General features: G+C 33.4%; 2 protein-coding genes across 2 annotated transcripts; one reads left to right on the forward strand and one right to left on the reverse strand.

The window, feature by feature from the left end:
* Positions 1-1995: 1995 nt before the first annotated feature.
* On the forward strand, positions 1996-3147 carry LOC110796927 (putative F-box protein At4g09190). Its single transcript, XM_022002019.2, has one exon. It carries the CDS (start codon positions 1996-1998, stop codon positions 3145-3147), a length of 1152 nt encoding a protein of 383 aa, XP_021857711.2.
* A 528-nt stretch (positions 3148-3675) lies between these two features.
* On the reverse strand, positions 3676-7894 carry LOC110796565 (granule-bound starch synthase 1, chloroplastic/amyloplastic). The gene is made up of 14 exons (XM_022001629.2): positions 7797-7894; positions 7355-7701; positions 7100-7180; positions 6922-7020; positions 6735-6824; positions 6600-6663; positions 6405-6505; positions 6206-6315; positions 5883-6126; positions 5617-5793; positions 4984-5175; positions 4774-4860; positions 4557-4685; positions 3676-3924 (listed from the first exon to the last, which is right to left on the reverse strand). Exons 2-14 carry the CDS (start codon positions 7682-7684, stop codon positions 3808-3810), a joined length of 1821 nt encoding a protein of 606 aa, XP_021857321.2. The 5' UTR covers positions 7685-7701; positions 7797-7894; the 3' UTR covers positions 3676-3807.
* Positions 7895-14346: the final 6452 nt, after the last annotated feature.

Below are 14346 nucleotides of genomic sequence, written 5' to 3' on the forward strand. Positions count from 1 at the left end.
CTATACTACCTAGTATTCCCTCCGTATTTATTTAAGAGATACACTTGGCCGGGCACGAGTATTAAGAAAAAGAATTGAATGAAATAAAGTAATAAAACAAGTGGGGTTGTGTAGATATTTTAATAAGTAAAACAAGTGGGGCCATGACATTTTAGGGAGTGGGGGGTGGGGTGTATTTCTTAAATTATTTGTTTAATAGGGTGGTGGGACATAAAATATCTTAAATAGATTATTTAATTAGATGGTGGGGTTGATAAGTTACTAGAAATAGCAAATGTATCTCTTAAATAAATACAATCAGAAAAGGCAAGTGTATCCTTAAATAAATACGGAGGGACTATATTATTCATAGTATTCGTTCGTATGTGAATTCGACTATTTGAATAGTTCAAGAAACAAAAATGTGCATTAATTGTGGCTAAATCATAACGGAGGGTGTACATAATTACTACACGCGTAAGTAGACCTGTCAAACGGGTCGGTCGGGTCGGGTTGTAAAAAATTATTTTCGGGTTCGGGTTAGATCGGGTCGGTCACTTTCGGGTTCGGGTTTACAAATGCTTGTTCAAGACCCAGAACTTTCGGGTTCGGGTCGACCCAACGGGTTGAGAGATTTTAAAACGCGCATTATATTTTCATTAATTTAGGTGATAAATATACAAAATATGGGTACAAATTAACAAATTTTCCTACACAAGTTTATATTTAGTCAAATTCAACCATAAAATGGCGTATAATTCAAATTAAAATCATATTACACATAATGATAGTAAAAACAGCGTGTTTATTATGCTTAAATTTTCTCATAATCGCATTTATTACTATAAATACAACGATTTTCAATCGGTCGGGTCCAAAACGGGTTCGGTCGGGTTTTGACCCATTACTTTTCGGGTTGCTCGGGTTCGGATAAAATCGGGTTACGGGTCACAAAATCTTGTTCAGGACCCAGTATTTTCGGGTCGGGTTCGGGTCGGTTTTCGGGTCGGGTCGATTTGTGACAGGTCTACGCGTAAGTATAAAATATTTTATATAATTCAATGCTACTTTTTGAGCTCGTTTAAAGATCGGGTAGTTATATAGTGGTTATTTAGTCGTCGTTTTAAGTTCTACTTTTATTGATCTTATGATTTCAGTGAGAATATATAATTTAAATAGTGGTATAATCTGAAGGTTGGAATATTTCATAAATTAAATAGTGAATTAATATTGGCAGTCAAAGAAAAAGATGGGGCGGAAGATGGAGTGAAAGAAGGTGTTGAATGAATAGATTGGTGAATTTGATGTTGTATGAGGCCGGAAGAGACTGTTTTAATTATTAAATATAGTAAACAACAAAAGAAAAAATTGAAAGAAAAAAAAAAACCAAATTGACAAGGAAAGAAGGAATGACATGTGTTACTAATAACATACATGTGACTAGGTATAGACTAGGTACAGATGTATTAGATATGGAGTAATTATTTGCAGAGTTTGTCTCTGTTAATATTGGAATCATTTACCACATGATAATGATACACAAAATCATTACTCTAAAACGTGTAATATGTACATTAAGTTTCCATAACTTTGATGGTAAACAAATACGTAGAAAATAAATAAAAGTTTCCATATTTCAAAAACTTGCCTAAAATTATAGGCTATTAGGTACTCCGTAGTACTTGAATGTCAAGCTTTGTGAATTGAAATAGGCGAATAACATATCAACCATTAAATTAAAAATCAATGGTTGATATATTATCTTTCCAAAATTCCCTCTATTTTTTCTCATCAATATGAGTCATTGATTTTAAAATGTATGGTTTAGATACAACTCTACTTTGTAGAGTTTTATTAAAACTCTAGAGGATCCGGACTCTTTCCTATCCCTATTGTCATTAGGTAATTAGGTTTTATAAATAGAAACAGCAACGTACGTACACGGTACACTTTAATTAATTCCTAATTCCAACAATTCTTTTCTTAATTTCTCAAACACCAGTTCATTGATTTTCCATGACAGACGATGATGGTCGTGTGGTGGAGCTGCCTACAGAATTGGTAAGGGAAGTTGTAAGTTGGCTGCCAGCAAGTACCCTTCTTCGATGTTCTCGTTCCTTGGCCTCCTTAAACCGGATGATATTAGATCCTCACTTTGTTAACTTATTCCAATCACGAAATTCTACTCTATGCACGACCATATTAGGTTTCTGTTGTGATAAAGTTGGTTTCTTGCTGGAATACCATCACAATGATAATGATAAGAAACATAGCGTGTTTGCCCATGAACTCGATATGGATCCACCATGTTTCAGTCAAGATAACAACACGAATTCGACGGCTTTGAACGTACATGAGGCTGTTAATTCTTGCAATGGTTGGGTTCTTATTCGGTCTAAATACTCTGTTGACGAATTTGATGTTTTATACACGGACAGCTTACACTTGGTAAATCCAGTCATTCGTCGTTGTTTCACAATTCCTTGTGAAACTGGATTGTGGTTTGATGATAACCATAAACCCGAATATGTTTTGGGTTATGGTCCCAAAACAGGCCGTTATAAGTTGGTTAGAATTGTTAACAGGGTATTTGACGTGTTTGATGTTGCATTAGACGGCAATAATAGCGAAAATTCATGGAGAAGGATTAATGATTTTGATTATAATCAATACGACTTAGTAGGTGATCCAGTTATGTTGAATGGGGGTATGCATTGGCTACTAGCTAAAGTGAAATCGATCTTAAGATTCGACATTGACAAGGAAAAGTTCGACTTACTTCCTACACCCTTGTTCACCAAACATATGTGTATAGACTCCCTCTACGTGATGGGTGGATTGCTCTACATTGGTGCATATAATTATAAGTTCATGGATTTCTCGTTGGGCCTCGTAATTTGGGTGATGAAAGAAGACTCATCAACATGGAGTTGTGTTTCGGTGATACGTGACTTTTGTCATTTTGAACACCTGGAGATTGTACAAGTTTTCGACGGAGGGAAGAAGATGTTGATGATGTCGCACAGTAAAAAGAATTTACAACTTTATGATAGGGAAACAGGAGAGAGAACGACGCTCATAATGCGAGGAATCAATCCAAAGATGAGGAAAAGGATGACATTCCTGCGTTTTGATCCTAGTTTCTTGTCTTTGAATAATAAAATATGATTGTAATACGTACAGTTCGTTTATTAGAAACTTATTGTAATTAATTTGGGTTTATAAAATAGTTTTTGGCCAATTTTGTTGTTGCATAATTTCTGTTTAATATGGTACCATATTACGAATTTCAAGTAGAACTATGAAGTGGGTATAGACTAATTGGATTTAAGAATCCTAGCTTAATTGAAGACTTTTCCTGTTGAACCTAAGTATTCACCATTCTTGAGGTGATGTCCTGTTTCTGAATAACGAGAGAAAAGTCCTGTTCCTGGAATTTGTTGTACTCAGTGCACTAGTGGTGGAATTTGTTGTACTCAGTGCACAAGGCTCCCGCTATTTAGTGGTGGAATTTGTGCAAAAATATATTCTGAATGAGATATTTAGACTAGTTTACTGTAAGCACAGAACTTCATTCTCTGATCTCATCTGCTGCTAGTAACGAAAAATAGTAAAAACACGATAATAATTATATTACTAAAAATTTATTTTACTGCACTCATGAAATATACATAATCAACCAAACCATGAATGCTATACAAAGGCTTTACAAAAACCCGATTTCAAGAAAAAAAATTGGTATAAAACATCAGTCATTTGTATATTTTACATTTTTACAGAACTGCATATATATATCATTCTTTACTTTTGTGACAGTACATCTGATAGTTAAGGATTCGCGATGTTTTCCACAGCAAGGGGAGTGGTCTCGATCCCTTCAAATCCCGGTCTACTACCAGAAACCTCTAGGCTCAACAGCAGGTTCTCCCATTTCTTTGCAGGTTCCTGCTCCAAAACAGAAATCAAATTAGTACAATGACATATGAGGTTAACTTGGCTGAAATGAAATATGTCACTTAAATGAGATCACTTTGCACCGGAGGTGTTAAAAATACCCGACCCGCATTATCCGACCCATTGACCCGCCTTGAATTAACCGGGTATATTTCTATTTTTACTAAAATGAATGGTCATCCTACCCGGAAAATTATCTGGGTCAGTGTGTGGGCCGTCTGTTTAGTCAGTAAGGTACCCGAATACTAGACCTAATCAACATGAGCCCGACCCGCCGGTCTGACCCGAAATTTGGCGAATTTAGGTAGGTTTTTAGGCCCGATTTCTTGCCCATCCCGAAATTAAAAAAGGTAACGGGTTTTGGGCAACGTAAAACTACAATTTTAGTTATAAATTTGGCCTTGCCCGAATGGCACCAAAAACCCGACATTTTAGGCCCAAAATATCGGGTTTGGGCACAAAAATCCAGCCCGAATCTTGGCCCAACGTACGGACTGTTTTTATGCCCAGGCCCGGCTTTTGATCAGGTCTTCCGAATACCCATTAAAATATGTTTTTTTTTAAAAAAAAAGAAAGAAGAAGGGGAAGTGTGTTGGGGTTAGCCGTTTGCACAACTTAATTACCTTCCATGAGAAGTCTTGTGCCATACAGTTCAAGATCATCTCTTTTAAAGTTGGAGTTCCATATGTTGCTACCGCCTTCTTTACTGTTGTTACAACAGCTTGTAAATCAGTTGGATCTACCATGTCACACTGGTATATATGCAATTAAAAAACCAATGTCAGATTTTTTTCAGAGGACGAGATTCATCAGTTTAATAATAGTATGCAAGATGATTACATTTGCACTGAAACGGCCCATGTGGAATCCAGTATAACCTTCTTTAACAGTATCTACAAGTCCACCAGTTGAGGCTACAAGAGGCACCTGAATTGAAATGTAAGGATATAGCCGTATAGGTGTTCAGTAATCAGATTAGTATTAGAGAAATTATGAATAATTCAAGCTTAAATTAAGATAATCCATTGTATAAATTAAGGTGTTACAAACCGTTCCATAACGCATTGCGTGGAGCTGAATAAGTCCACAGGGCTCAAATCTGCTTGGTATCAGCATGTAATCTGCACCAGCTACGATCATATGAGCTAATGAGACGTTGAATTTTGTCACTCCTCTCGCCTTTTGAGGGTAAAGGGCTTCCAACTGTTGAATCTGCCTCTCCATTTCCTTCTTTCCTGTCCCCTACTCCACCCCAAAAAAACAAAATCATGGAAAAAAGTTTCAGAAAAATGGTTTTAAACTTTTAGGAAAACTAGTAGATCAGATCATCATGAGCCCGACCCGATGGCCCGGAAAATAGTGGGTGTGGGCAGAACTTTTATGCCAGTTTTCAGGCCCTGCCCATTTTTTTGGGCTTGGTTTTGTGCACCTCAAAATTGCAATTTTAGTTATAAATTTACCCTGGCCCGAATTAGTGGGTTTTGTGCAACTCAAAATTGCAAATTCAGTTATAAATTTAGCCTGGCCCGAATTAGTGGGATCTGGGCAGAAAATTTAGCCCGGCCCGACATAATTGACAGAATTTTCAAGGCGTGGCCCGAACCCTGGCCTGACCCGCAATTTGATCAGGTCTAAGGAAAAGGGAAAAAAGGGCAAATTTTTTTGGGAAAGAATTGGTCTTACAAGAACAATAATCTGCACATTTTCCTTGATGAACTGAGGAATAGCTGCTGCAAGAATGTCAGAACCTTTCTGTTCTTCAAGCCTGCCTATAAAACCAATCAAAGGTATATTCCTATCCACAGGTAGACCAACTTCTGCTTGCAGGGCTTCCTTTATAAGAGGCTTTGCATTCATAACCTGTAAAACAAAGCAGAAACCTATGTACACTAGCATTTTTCATGAAATTTTCTGCAAATACAAAAATTTTGTTTTAAAATCATACTTACAGTTGTTATATCATAATTCGAACCAATATACTTGTCAAAAGTTGGGTTCCATTCTTGCACATCCATGCCGTTCACTATACCAGTAATTCCAGTTCTCTGAACTTCTTTGTTGAGTTCAACTCCTCTCTCAACACCCGACATAAGTTCTTGTGCGTAGAAGGGGCTAACAGTTACTACACGGTCTGATTCCAAAATACCCGCCTTCATCCAGTTAATCTTCCTACCCTTTACAGGTTTGTCATACCTGATAAAAGTCCTCTGACATTATATTAACCCATGGAATGCAATATTAATAAGTAAGATAAGATAGTAAGATACATTACCCATCAATGAAATCAAAAGCTGGTTTTAATTCCTCAGGCAGATTAAGACGCGGGTAATCTTCCAAGGCAAATCTTCCTTGATATACAATATTGTGAATGCAGAAAGCAACCTGCAGAAGTCTCAATCATATGAAAAATTAGCTCAATATCGAAAACATTACAACTATGTAATAAAAATTTCCCTAGGGAAAAGTGCTACCTTTGCATTTCTGTAGATGCCTCTGGGTTTGTACACACTTTTAAGGTAGGCTGGGAGAAGAGCAGTATGCCAATCATTCGCGATGAAAACAACATCTTCCCCTGCATATAGAATACAATACATGATGAACATTTGTTTTTTACATGAAAAAAGTTGCAGTAAGCCACAACAAACAGAAGATTTTTACAGTTTTACCATATGTTCCAGAGTAGTAGGGATTGTTGTTGAGATTCAGAATTCTTGGTGCCTCCAAAGCTGCCTGTAACATAAACAGGTAATTAGGCTTGCTTCCACTAACAAAGTAATTAGGCTTTTTTAATGATAATTTACCTGGTTTAATAAGCTAAATCGAAGTTGATTATCTTTGTAGTCCTCTCCAGCCTCTGGACCATAGAGTTTTGACCCAGTAATCCCCCATACCTGACATGAACCCAGAAAAATCAGGGGTTCAGTTCATCAACTACTAACATACAAGTCATAATCATATATGGTTGTTCTGTAAGAAAAGTATTGATACCCTAGCTAGGAAAATCGGATGATCAACAAAAACTCGATCAACCCCTCGTTTGTAAGTATGGAAGAAACGCACTGTTTCAGTTCTATCTCCAACTTTCACCTGCAGTTTAAGTTATGAATACATTATTAAACATTCAGAAACTAAAATTTATCAGTATTGATTCAACTAATTATAATACCTCAAGTGTGACACTAGTATCCCATCCATCTCTGTATTGATCATAACGAGGAGAGATCGTCATCACACGGTGTCCTCTGGCCTGAAAAGTTCAGATAAGTTCAGAAAATACTTAACACCATGTTCAGAAAAATTCAGAAAAAACTTAACACCATGTTCAGATAAGTTCAGAAATGTTCAGAAAATACTTAACACCATGTTCAGATAAGTTCAGAAAAGTACCGAAGATTTCAAGATGAAGAGAACAAAGACTTACTGCTAAGGCGGCAGGGAGACCTCCAAGAACGTCCCCTAGACCGCCGGTTTTACTCCATGGTGCAACTTCTGCACCAACAAACACCAACTTCATCCCACATTTTATACCAGATTTTTCTATCCTCAGCTCTTCAGTAGCATTTTTCGCGGTAGTCCTTAATTTTATCATATCTACATTGTTCTTTAATGACCTTAGTCCGTTATGAGCCGGGATCATTTGATTATTCTTCTTCAAGCCGTTGTTTATTAATGTCAGCTTAGGATCTGAACTTGCTATACCGCCATTATTAGTAAAGCTCGAAATGAAGTGAGACGTTGTTACAGTCTCCATTATTGTCGTCCTAGTACCTGGCGTTACATAACAAAAACAATTAGTATAAATTTGCAACGTTAAGAACGGATGAAATTGTAAAAAAAACAATATATACTAGGAATTTTCATACCAGAAAATGTAATGAAAGCTTCAAAAATTAGAAAATTGATCGAATTTGTGGGAAATTAAATTTTATTTCTTGAATTGAGATTTTATGTACGAAATGTGTAGTGAGTAATGACGAGTGTTACAAAGAAGAGATCATGTATTTAAAGGGGGTGTATAAATGGGGCCATCCTTGACGTGGCATCATTTTGTACGTTTTGGAGTTTCTAACCAATAAGGAAAATCGTAAAGAAATGAGAAAGGAATAATATAATCTTCTAACATCTGATGCTGGAAATCAGCTGAGGTTGAGTGGGTCCCATGCACTTTTCAGGAGAAAGTTTGAGATACTCAAGGTTTTGTGTTTCATCACAGGCTCACAGCCGTTGGATAGTACACGTCATCTGAGGTTTAGTGTTTGCTGATTATGGATTAAAGGTTGTAATTTCTTTGTTGGGCCGGCTAAAAGGTTGTTTTTTCGCATATCTGATACACACATCTAATATATATATATATATAAATGAGGCATATTTGCTAGAATATTAGAGCGTCACCTAGGATTACTATAGGTTTCCGCTAATAAAAAAAGATATTTCTAATTTATTTTTGAATTAAAAAAACTGGATGCCACGTAGATAATTGGTTATATGACACATAGATATTTTAATTAATTAATTAATAATATAACTCTCATAATTAATAGTGATCATAATCCTGAGTTTTGTTTAATAGTTATCATAATTCTACTACCATTAGATTGTAGACTTTAATTAATATGAAATACAAAATTTATATTGTTAGTTTTAGCTTTTGCCCGTAATATTATCTTGACAATATTGAAACAATACAAGAGTGATTTCTCTCCGAGAACAACAAGAAACAATTTGTTGGATGAATGGGAGTTTATGAAATCCAGGGAGTATATCCTTAGCTCCTTACTCCTTAGATACGGAGTACAAATTATCCAAGGCCAAATTTTGATTTTTATTTACACATTAGATAAAGATGCCTATATTGTTAAAATCTCATGTAAATTAGATAAATTTAAAAAATAATAATAATAATTAAATGATAACATACATATAAATCATAAAAGTTCTAATCAAATCATGATTCCAAGGTACGTAATGTACTTACTAATGCACTATAACTCTTCAAGATATGAATTGAAATTCTAATCAAATCTTGAGTCCAAGTTACGTACTAATACTAACGCACTATAACTCTTCAAGATAGAAATTGAAAAGTCTAATCATATTCAAATTTATAATTGATTAAGTCCTATAAATTGATCATATTGTTCAATCCATAACCCATACACAATCACATCTTTGACTTTTAATTTTGGTTATTCTTCTAATATCGATCTACTTTATAATTTTAAAATAAGCTTCATAAATTAACTTATAACGTTATCATGTAATTGCAAGTGATTATGTGCATGCCTCAATTAAAGCAAAATTTGTTCAAGGCTTTCGTCCAAAATCAATTGAGGGAAAAGTCTACACAATCAGATATTTTCCGGTCCAACCTAATAAGGAACAATATCTATATTTTTGTTATTTACTCCGTAGTAAAGTTTTTTTTGATTTATTGTGTAACAATTTTGATTTATTTACTCCGTAATAAATTGTATTTTTTTCCTTTGTATTTTTTTTTCTCTTTTTAGATATCTGAATGAAGTTGGAGATTCTATCGAAACAGAAGACCATTGGTACACTTTTTTTTTCTTCTAAAGAGTTAATTAAATATATTTTTTATGGTGTTATTATTTATTTAATTTCTTTATCTAACATGGTACAACGAACCCAACTAAAAATTTGGAGCAATTGTTTTGATGAATATTCGCAACAAAAAAAACCAACTTGGTGATTCCACTAAGGCCTTTTATTATAGTTGTTATATCTACCATGGTAAAACAATTTTTAGGTAAGTATTGGCATTGCACATTATAACTCATGTATCTCTTAAAATTGTTTTATGAACCATTTATTTATTTTATTTTATTTTATTTTATTTTCTACATGTAAAATTAATCTAACCACTTTACCGTCAACCAAGATATATATAAATCTTGAAGTTCCAGAGGTTCATAAATTGAAAGAGATATGGAGGTATAGTTCATATACACATATATGGTTTTAATACTTCAAAACTACTCCGTACGAATTAGTCTCATTAGAATCTGTTGTTGCTTGGTGGATATCCTGTTTTCGATTGGAGTTTTGCTTTTGGATTTAGAGATGCAATAAAAGTCTTTTAATTCCGGAGTGCTACGTACAATGCTAAATTAATTATCAAGTGAGCTAGAGAAAACAATATAAAATTTCCTAAGGAAAAAGATCAATTTTACAAGTATAAACTATGGTAGAACGAGACATGCATAAAATTAGTCACAATTGTAGGATGAATGATTGATGACGCAGTAAGTCAACATAGTGAAGAAGGTATAATTAATTAAACGGTTGAAATTGAAATCGTATATGGATTTTTTTGTTTTTAGACTTGAGAGCTTACAGTATAGCCTATTAATTAGCCTATAGGATGGTTTGCGGATATTCTATGATACGTTTTCAGCCTATTTACCAATAACACTACATGCATGAAATTCTAGATACGTTTTCGGCTACAAACTAACACTCCATGCATGAAATTCTATGATACGTTTTCGGCTACAAACTAACACTCCATGAATGAAATATAAACATGATTCACTCTTAATATATACTATATGTTCACTCATAATTTAGATGTTCATCTCTTAATTAATATATGTTTTCTTATATATATTGTTGTTATTGTGAAAAGTTAGAAACTACAATTATTGGACAACTCGAAGTACAACGTACTAAAGAAATCATCTCTAAAACGATGATATCTCAACTCTCATTGATCATATCCAGAAAACTGTTGAAAATGTATTTAATATTTTTTACATTAAACTTTTTTTCCTATAGAAATACAGAATTGTTCATGTCGTAGTCACATTTATACATTAAACCCAATCTAACTTAACTCTATTATTTGTGAATATTTATATGATTTAATCTTCTACTGTAAGGCGAAAGTTACTAAAATCATGGGTTAAAATAGCTGGTATTATATCTCATGCCAGGGTTGTAAAAAATGCATCATTCAAGGATTAAAAGGCTTTTATACCATCCTTTGCGAAAAGTAAAAGGCCAATTCCAAGGTTTATATTCTACACTCTATAGCAAGAAAGAAGATGGTTATTGCAATTAATTGCCTAATTTTAATTGAAGATTTTTATCTGTTGTTAGAGTTGGAATTTATGAGTAACAATGGTGATTGGTGAAAGTGATAAGGATAAGTGTTGAGGGTTTAGAATGATAAATGTCAAATTGCCACATGGGTTAATTTGTTTTTAAAATTGAAAGTAAAAGCTACAAGTCTAAAGCAACAATATAGGGAAAGCTTGGGCCTTGGACACGAGTGGACATGAGTCAAATAGAGGGGTATGTGCTTCTTATGAAAAATGATGGACGTGAGCTACAGATTTTTGGTTTCTTATTTCATATCATAAATTTTGTGAAATTATGTATATACATTATACATTGATTTGGGGTTAACATAAAAAATAAAATGATGCTAACGGAATCCATGTATTCACCAAAACGCAACCTAATAATATAAGTAAAAATAGTTATTATAAAAATAAAATAAAAACGAAACCTGTGCATCGCACGGGTTTCAAAACTAGTATATATATAAAGGGGAATTTTTTGGAGAGTAATGAGAGCGTCCATATAGGATTTTCATGTCACAAAATTAAATGGTAATTCATTTTTAAATAATTGAATAAAAATATAAAATTTTAAGATAAGTATTGAACTTTTCCGTAACAAAATCTGGAAAATTATAAGTTAAAATCAAAAATTTCTTTGAAAAAAGATAAATTTGTAAAAGATAAATTTTGGTTTAAAATAGTTATGATTCCTAACCTATTAGAATTGCATTGCGTATATATATACAGTGTATTTATACCCAAAATTTTACCTAATTATCAACCCCACATATGACATATCCCCCTCCCTCCCCCCGCCCCAAGCAATATGTTTTTTTTTTTTTTTTTATTTGTTCTTATGGGTATGTTGTTGTTTAGTTTTGCTTGATACGTTAATGCATATCACCGAATAAATTGTATTAATATTTTCGTGTTTCGTGTGGGGTATTAACGTATACAAAATATATTTTAAGAATGATCCAGGTATGGTTTCATGATTTTTTTTTTTTAACAAGTATAAAAAAAAGTAGCCCTAATTGTTTGTTTTTGCTTCTTAATTAATAAATGTTTTGCAGCCATTGCAGGTATATTCTCCATATAATTAAGGTTCCTTTTCGTACAACTTTAGACTTAAAGAATTGTTTGACATCGTCCTCATTGAATAAGTTTATATGGTGTGGATTATGTATTTTTTGAATTAGACAAGGTTTCATTCCGTAAAACTTTAGATTTAAAGAATTGTTTGACATCGTCCTCATTGAAGAATTTTACATTTGTGGATTATGTACATTTCGAAATAGACAATGTAGCTATTACCTACCTAAGTCATGACCAATAATTTTTTTGTTCATGGATGTAGCACTACTTACTATTAAAACTATTATAAAGTTGGATAAAAATCTCATGAAGTGTACCCACCTACAAAAGGCCAGTGAGTAGCAATTTCTTTGTAAGCATTACGATTTATTGGATTCTCATAAATTGTTGTTATGGTAAAAAGATAGTGCATTTTCAAGGATAATTTTTTTTAAAAAAAAATATAGTCTAGATAATTAATAATAATGATAGAATTGATGTCAAAAATCATCTAATTCTAAACCACCCGTCGTATATATCCTTATGATTGATTAAAAAAAAAACAATATTCGACAAAAAATATAATAATGCTAAATAGAACACAAAAGAAAAAATAATATGCACGGGTATCCATCTAGTATCAACTAAAAGACAAATAGCTAAAAGACAAAAAGGAAGTACCATTCATGTAAAAAAAAGTACCATTCTGTAAAAAAGTACCATTCTGTAAAAAAAAAAGTACCATTTATGTTTAAAAAAGTACCATTTAATTTCTTTTTTGTCCTTTTTCCTATTGTCTTTTATTCTGATATGTATTTGCCCATACATATCTGATATGTATTTGTACTTCCTCGGCTAAAAGTGGGTTAGAGGAGGGTCAACAATTGGGCCTTTGTGCTGGTTTTATGTTGATCTGGGGATTCAGACACAAAGAATACTACTTCGTATTTTTCTAATTAGGAAGAAAACTTAGGCGGATTACCTGAGATTATTCTTTCGGATGAATACAAAGACTCCGAGACAACAATAATACAAAGAGTACAATAGAGACGAGGGCGGAGAGACCAATATCTGATATGTATTTCAAGATACATATCACCTCACTAAACGACAAAATAGGGATAAGACAAACATTAAAAGTAAAACAGGTGCCATTTTTCAAAGAATAGATGCCATTTTTAAATACAGGTGTCATTTTTCAAAAACAGATGCCATTTTTCAAAAACGGATACCATTTTCCAAAAATAATAATTTTGTCCTTTCGCGTTTGTCTTTAACCTATTTTATCGTTTAATAAGGTAATATGTATCTTGAAATACATATCAGATATGATTTATACTTCCTCCAACAGAGACAAACTCTAACCTCACCCTAACCCCGGCCCCAATGTCAAGTAATCTTGGTAAATAGACTAAAAAAAAAGGACAAATACTCAATTAGTCAAGAGACGGAATACTATGGGTGTGCAATACTTTAATCTCTACTGTCATCGGAGGTTAAAGTTACTTGTGAAAATTCATTAGTTCATGAATATTCATGATCATCCAAGTTACCAAAATTTATGGTTGAAAAGGTCCCAAAGTAAAAAATAAAAAAAATACTAGGGGGGGTTTTCATACGGATTACACCATACTCCGTATAACCGTATTACATTAGTGTACTTTCGTACTCTTTCATATAGTTTTCAAATAATACACTGCATTATCGCGGAAAATGTTTGGTTGACCCTAAGGGTTGACAACCCCTAAGATACATATAACATAAAATAATATATAAGCATAATTAATTGGAGAGAGAAAGTGTTGTATGTAAAGTTTTAATATATTTGTAACCAATCAAAATTCAATATTGAAAGGGTTACCAACCCTTAGGGTCACTCTATCATTGTCCGATGAAAATTTTCATAATTAAATCTCTATTTTATTAATTTATTTTTCTTATATTTTCCTTTGTTAAATTTTTTTTATTCGCGAAGGTTAACATGTAAAATGACATTTTTAATGGTTAAGTCTTTAATGTTAAATTTTGAGACCATGGTTCCAAATCTTGTAGATATTATGAAGAGCGGAGAACGTGGCACGTGAAGCTTCTTAAAATCGTATTTTACTATATGGTATAGATAATAGAAATACTTTTTGGTGTTAGCACCCGGTTCACTCTTAGGGCTAATCTGGATTCGGGATGAGTTCTGGGGGATAGGTTTCAATCTCCTTCCAATTGTTGTTGCGGGGGATCGAACACGAGTTCTCCCTAC

The sequence above is a fragment of the Spinacia oleracea genome, chromosome 3, assembly GCF_020520425.1.
Source record: "Spinacia oleracea cultivar Varoflay chromosome 3, BTI_SOV_V1, whole genome shotgun sequence".
Taxonomy (NCBI): domain Eukaryota; kingdom Viridiplantae; phylum Streptophyta; class Magnoliopsida; order Caryophyllales; family Amaranthaceae; genus Spinacia; species Spinacia oleracea.

Coding starts and splice junctions, on each gene's coding strand:
- LOC110796927 (XM_022002019.2), top strand. CDS start 1,996: ATGACAGACGATGATGGTCGTGTGGTGGAGCTGCCTACAGAATTGGTA.
- LOC110796565 (XM_022001629.2), bottom strand. CDS start 7,684: ATGGAGACTGTAACAACGTCTCACTTCATTTCGAGCTTTACTAATAAT. Junction 7,181..7,354: donor GTCTCCCTGCCGCCTTAGCA/GTAAGTCTTTGT, acceptor TGAACTTTTCAG/GCCAGAGGACACCGTGTGAT. Junction 5,794..5,882: donor CGAATTATGATATAACAACT/GTAAGTATGATT, acceptor TTTGTTTTACAG/GTTATGAATGCAAAGCCTCT.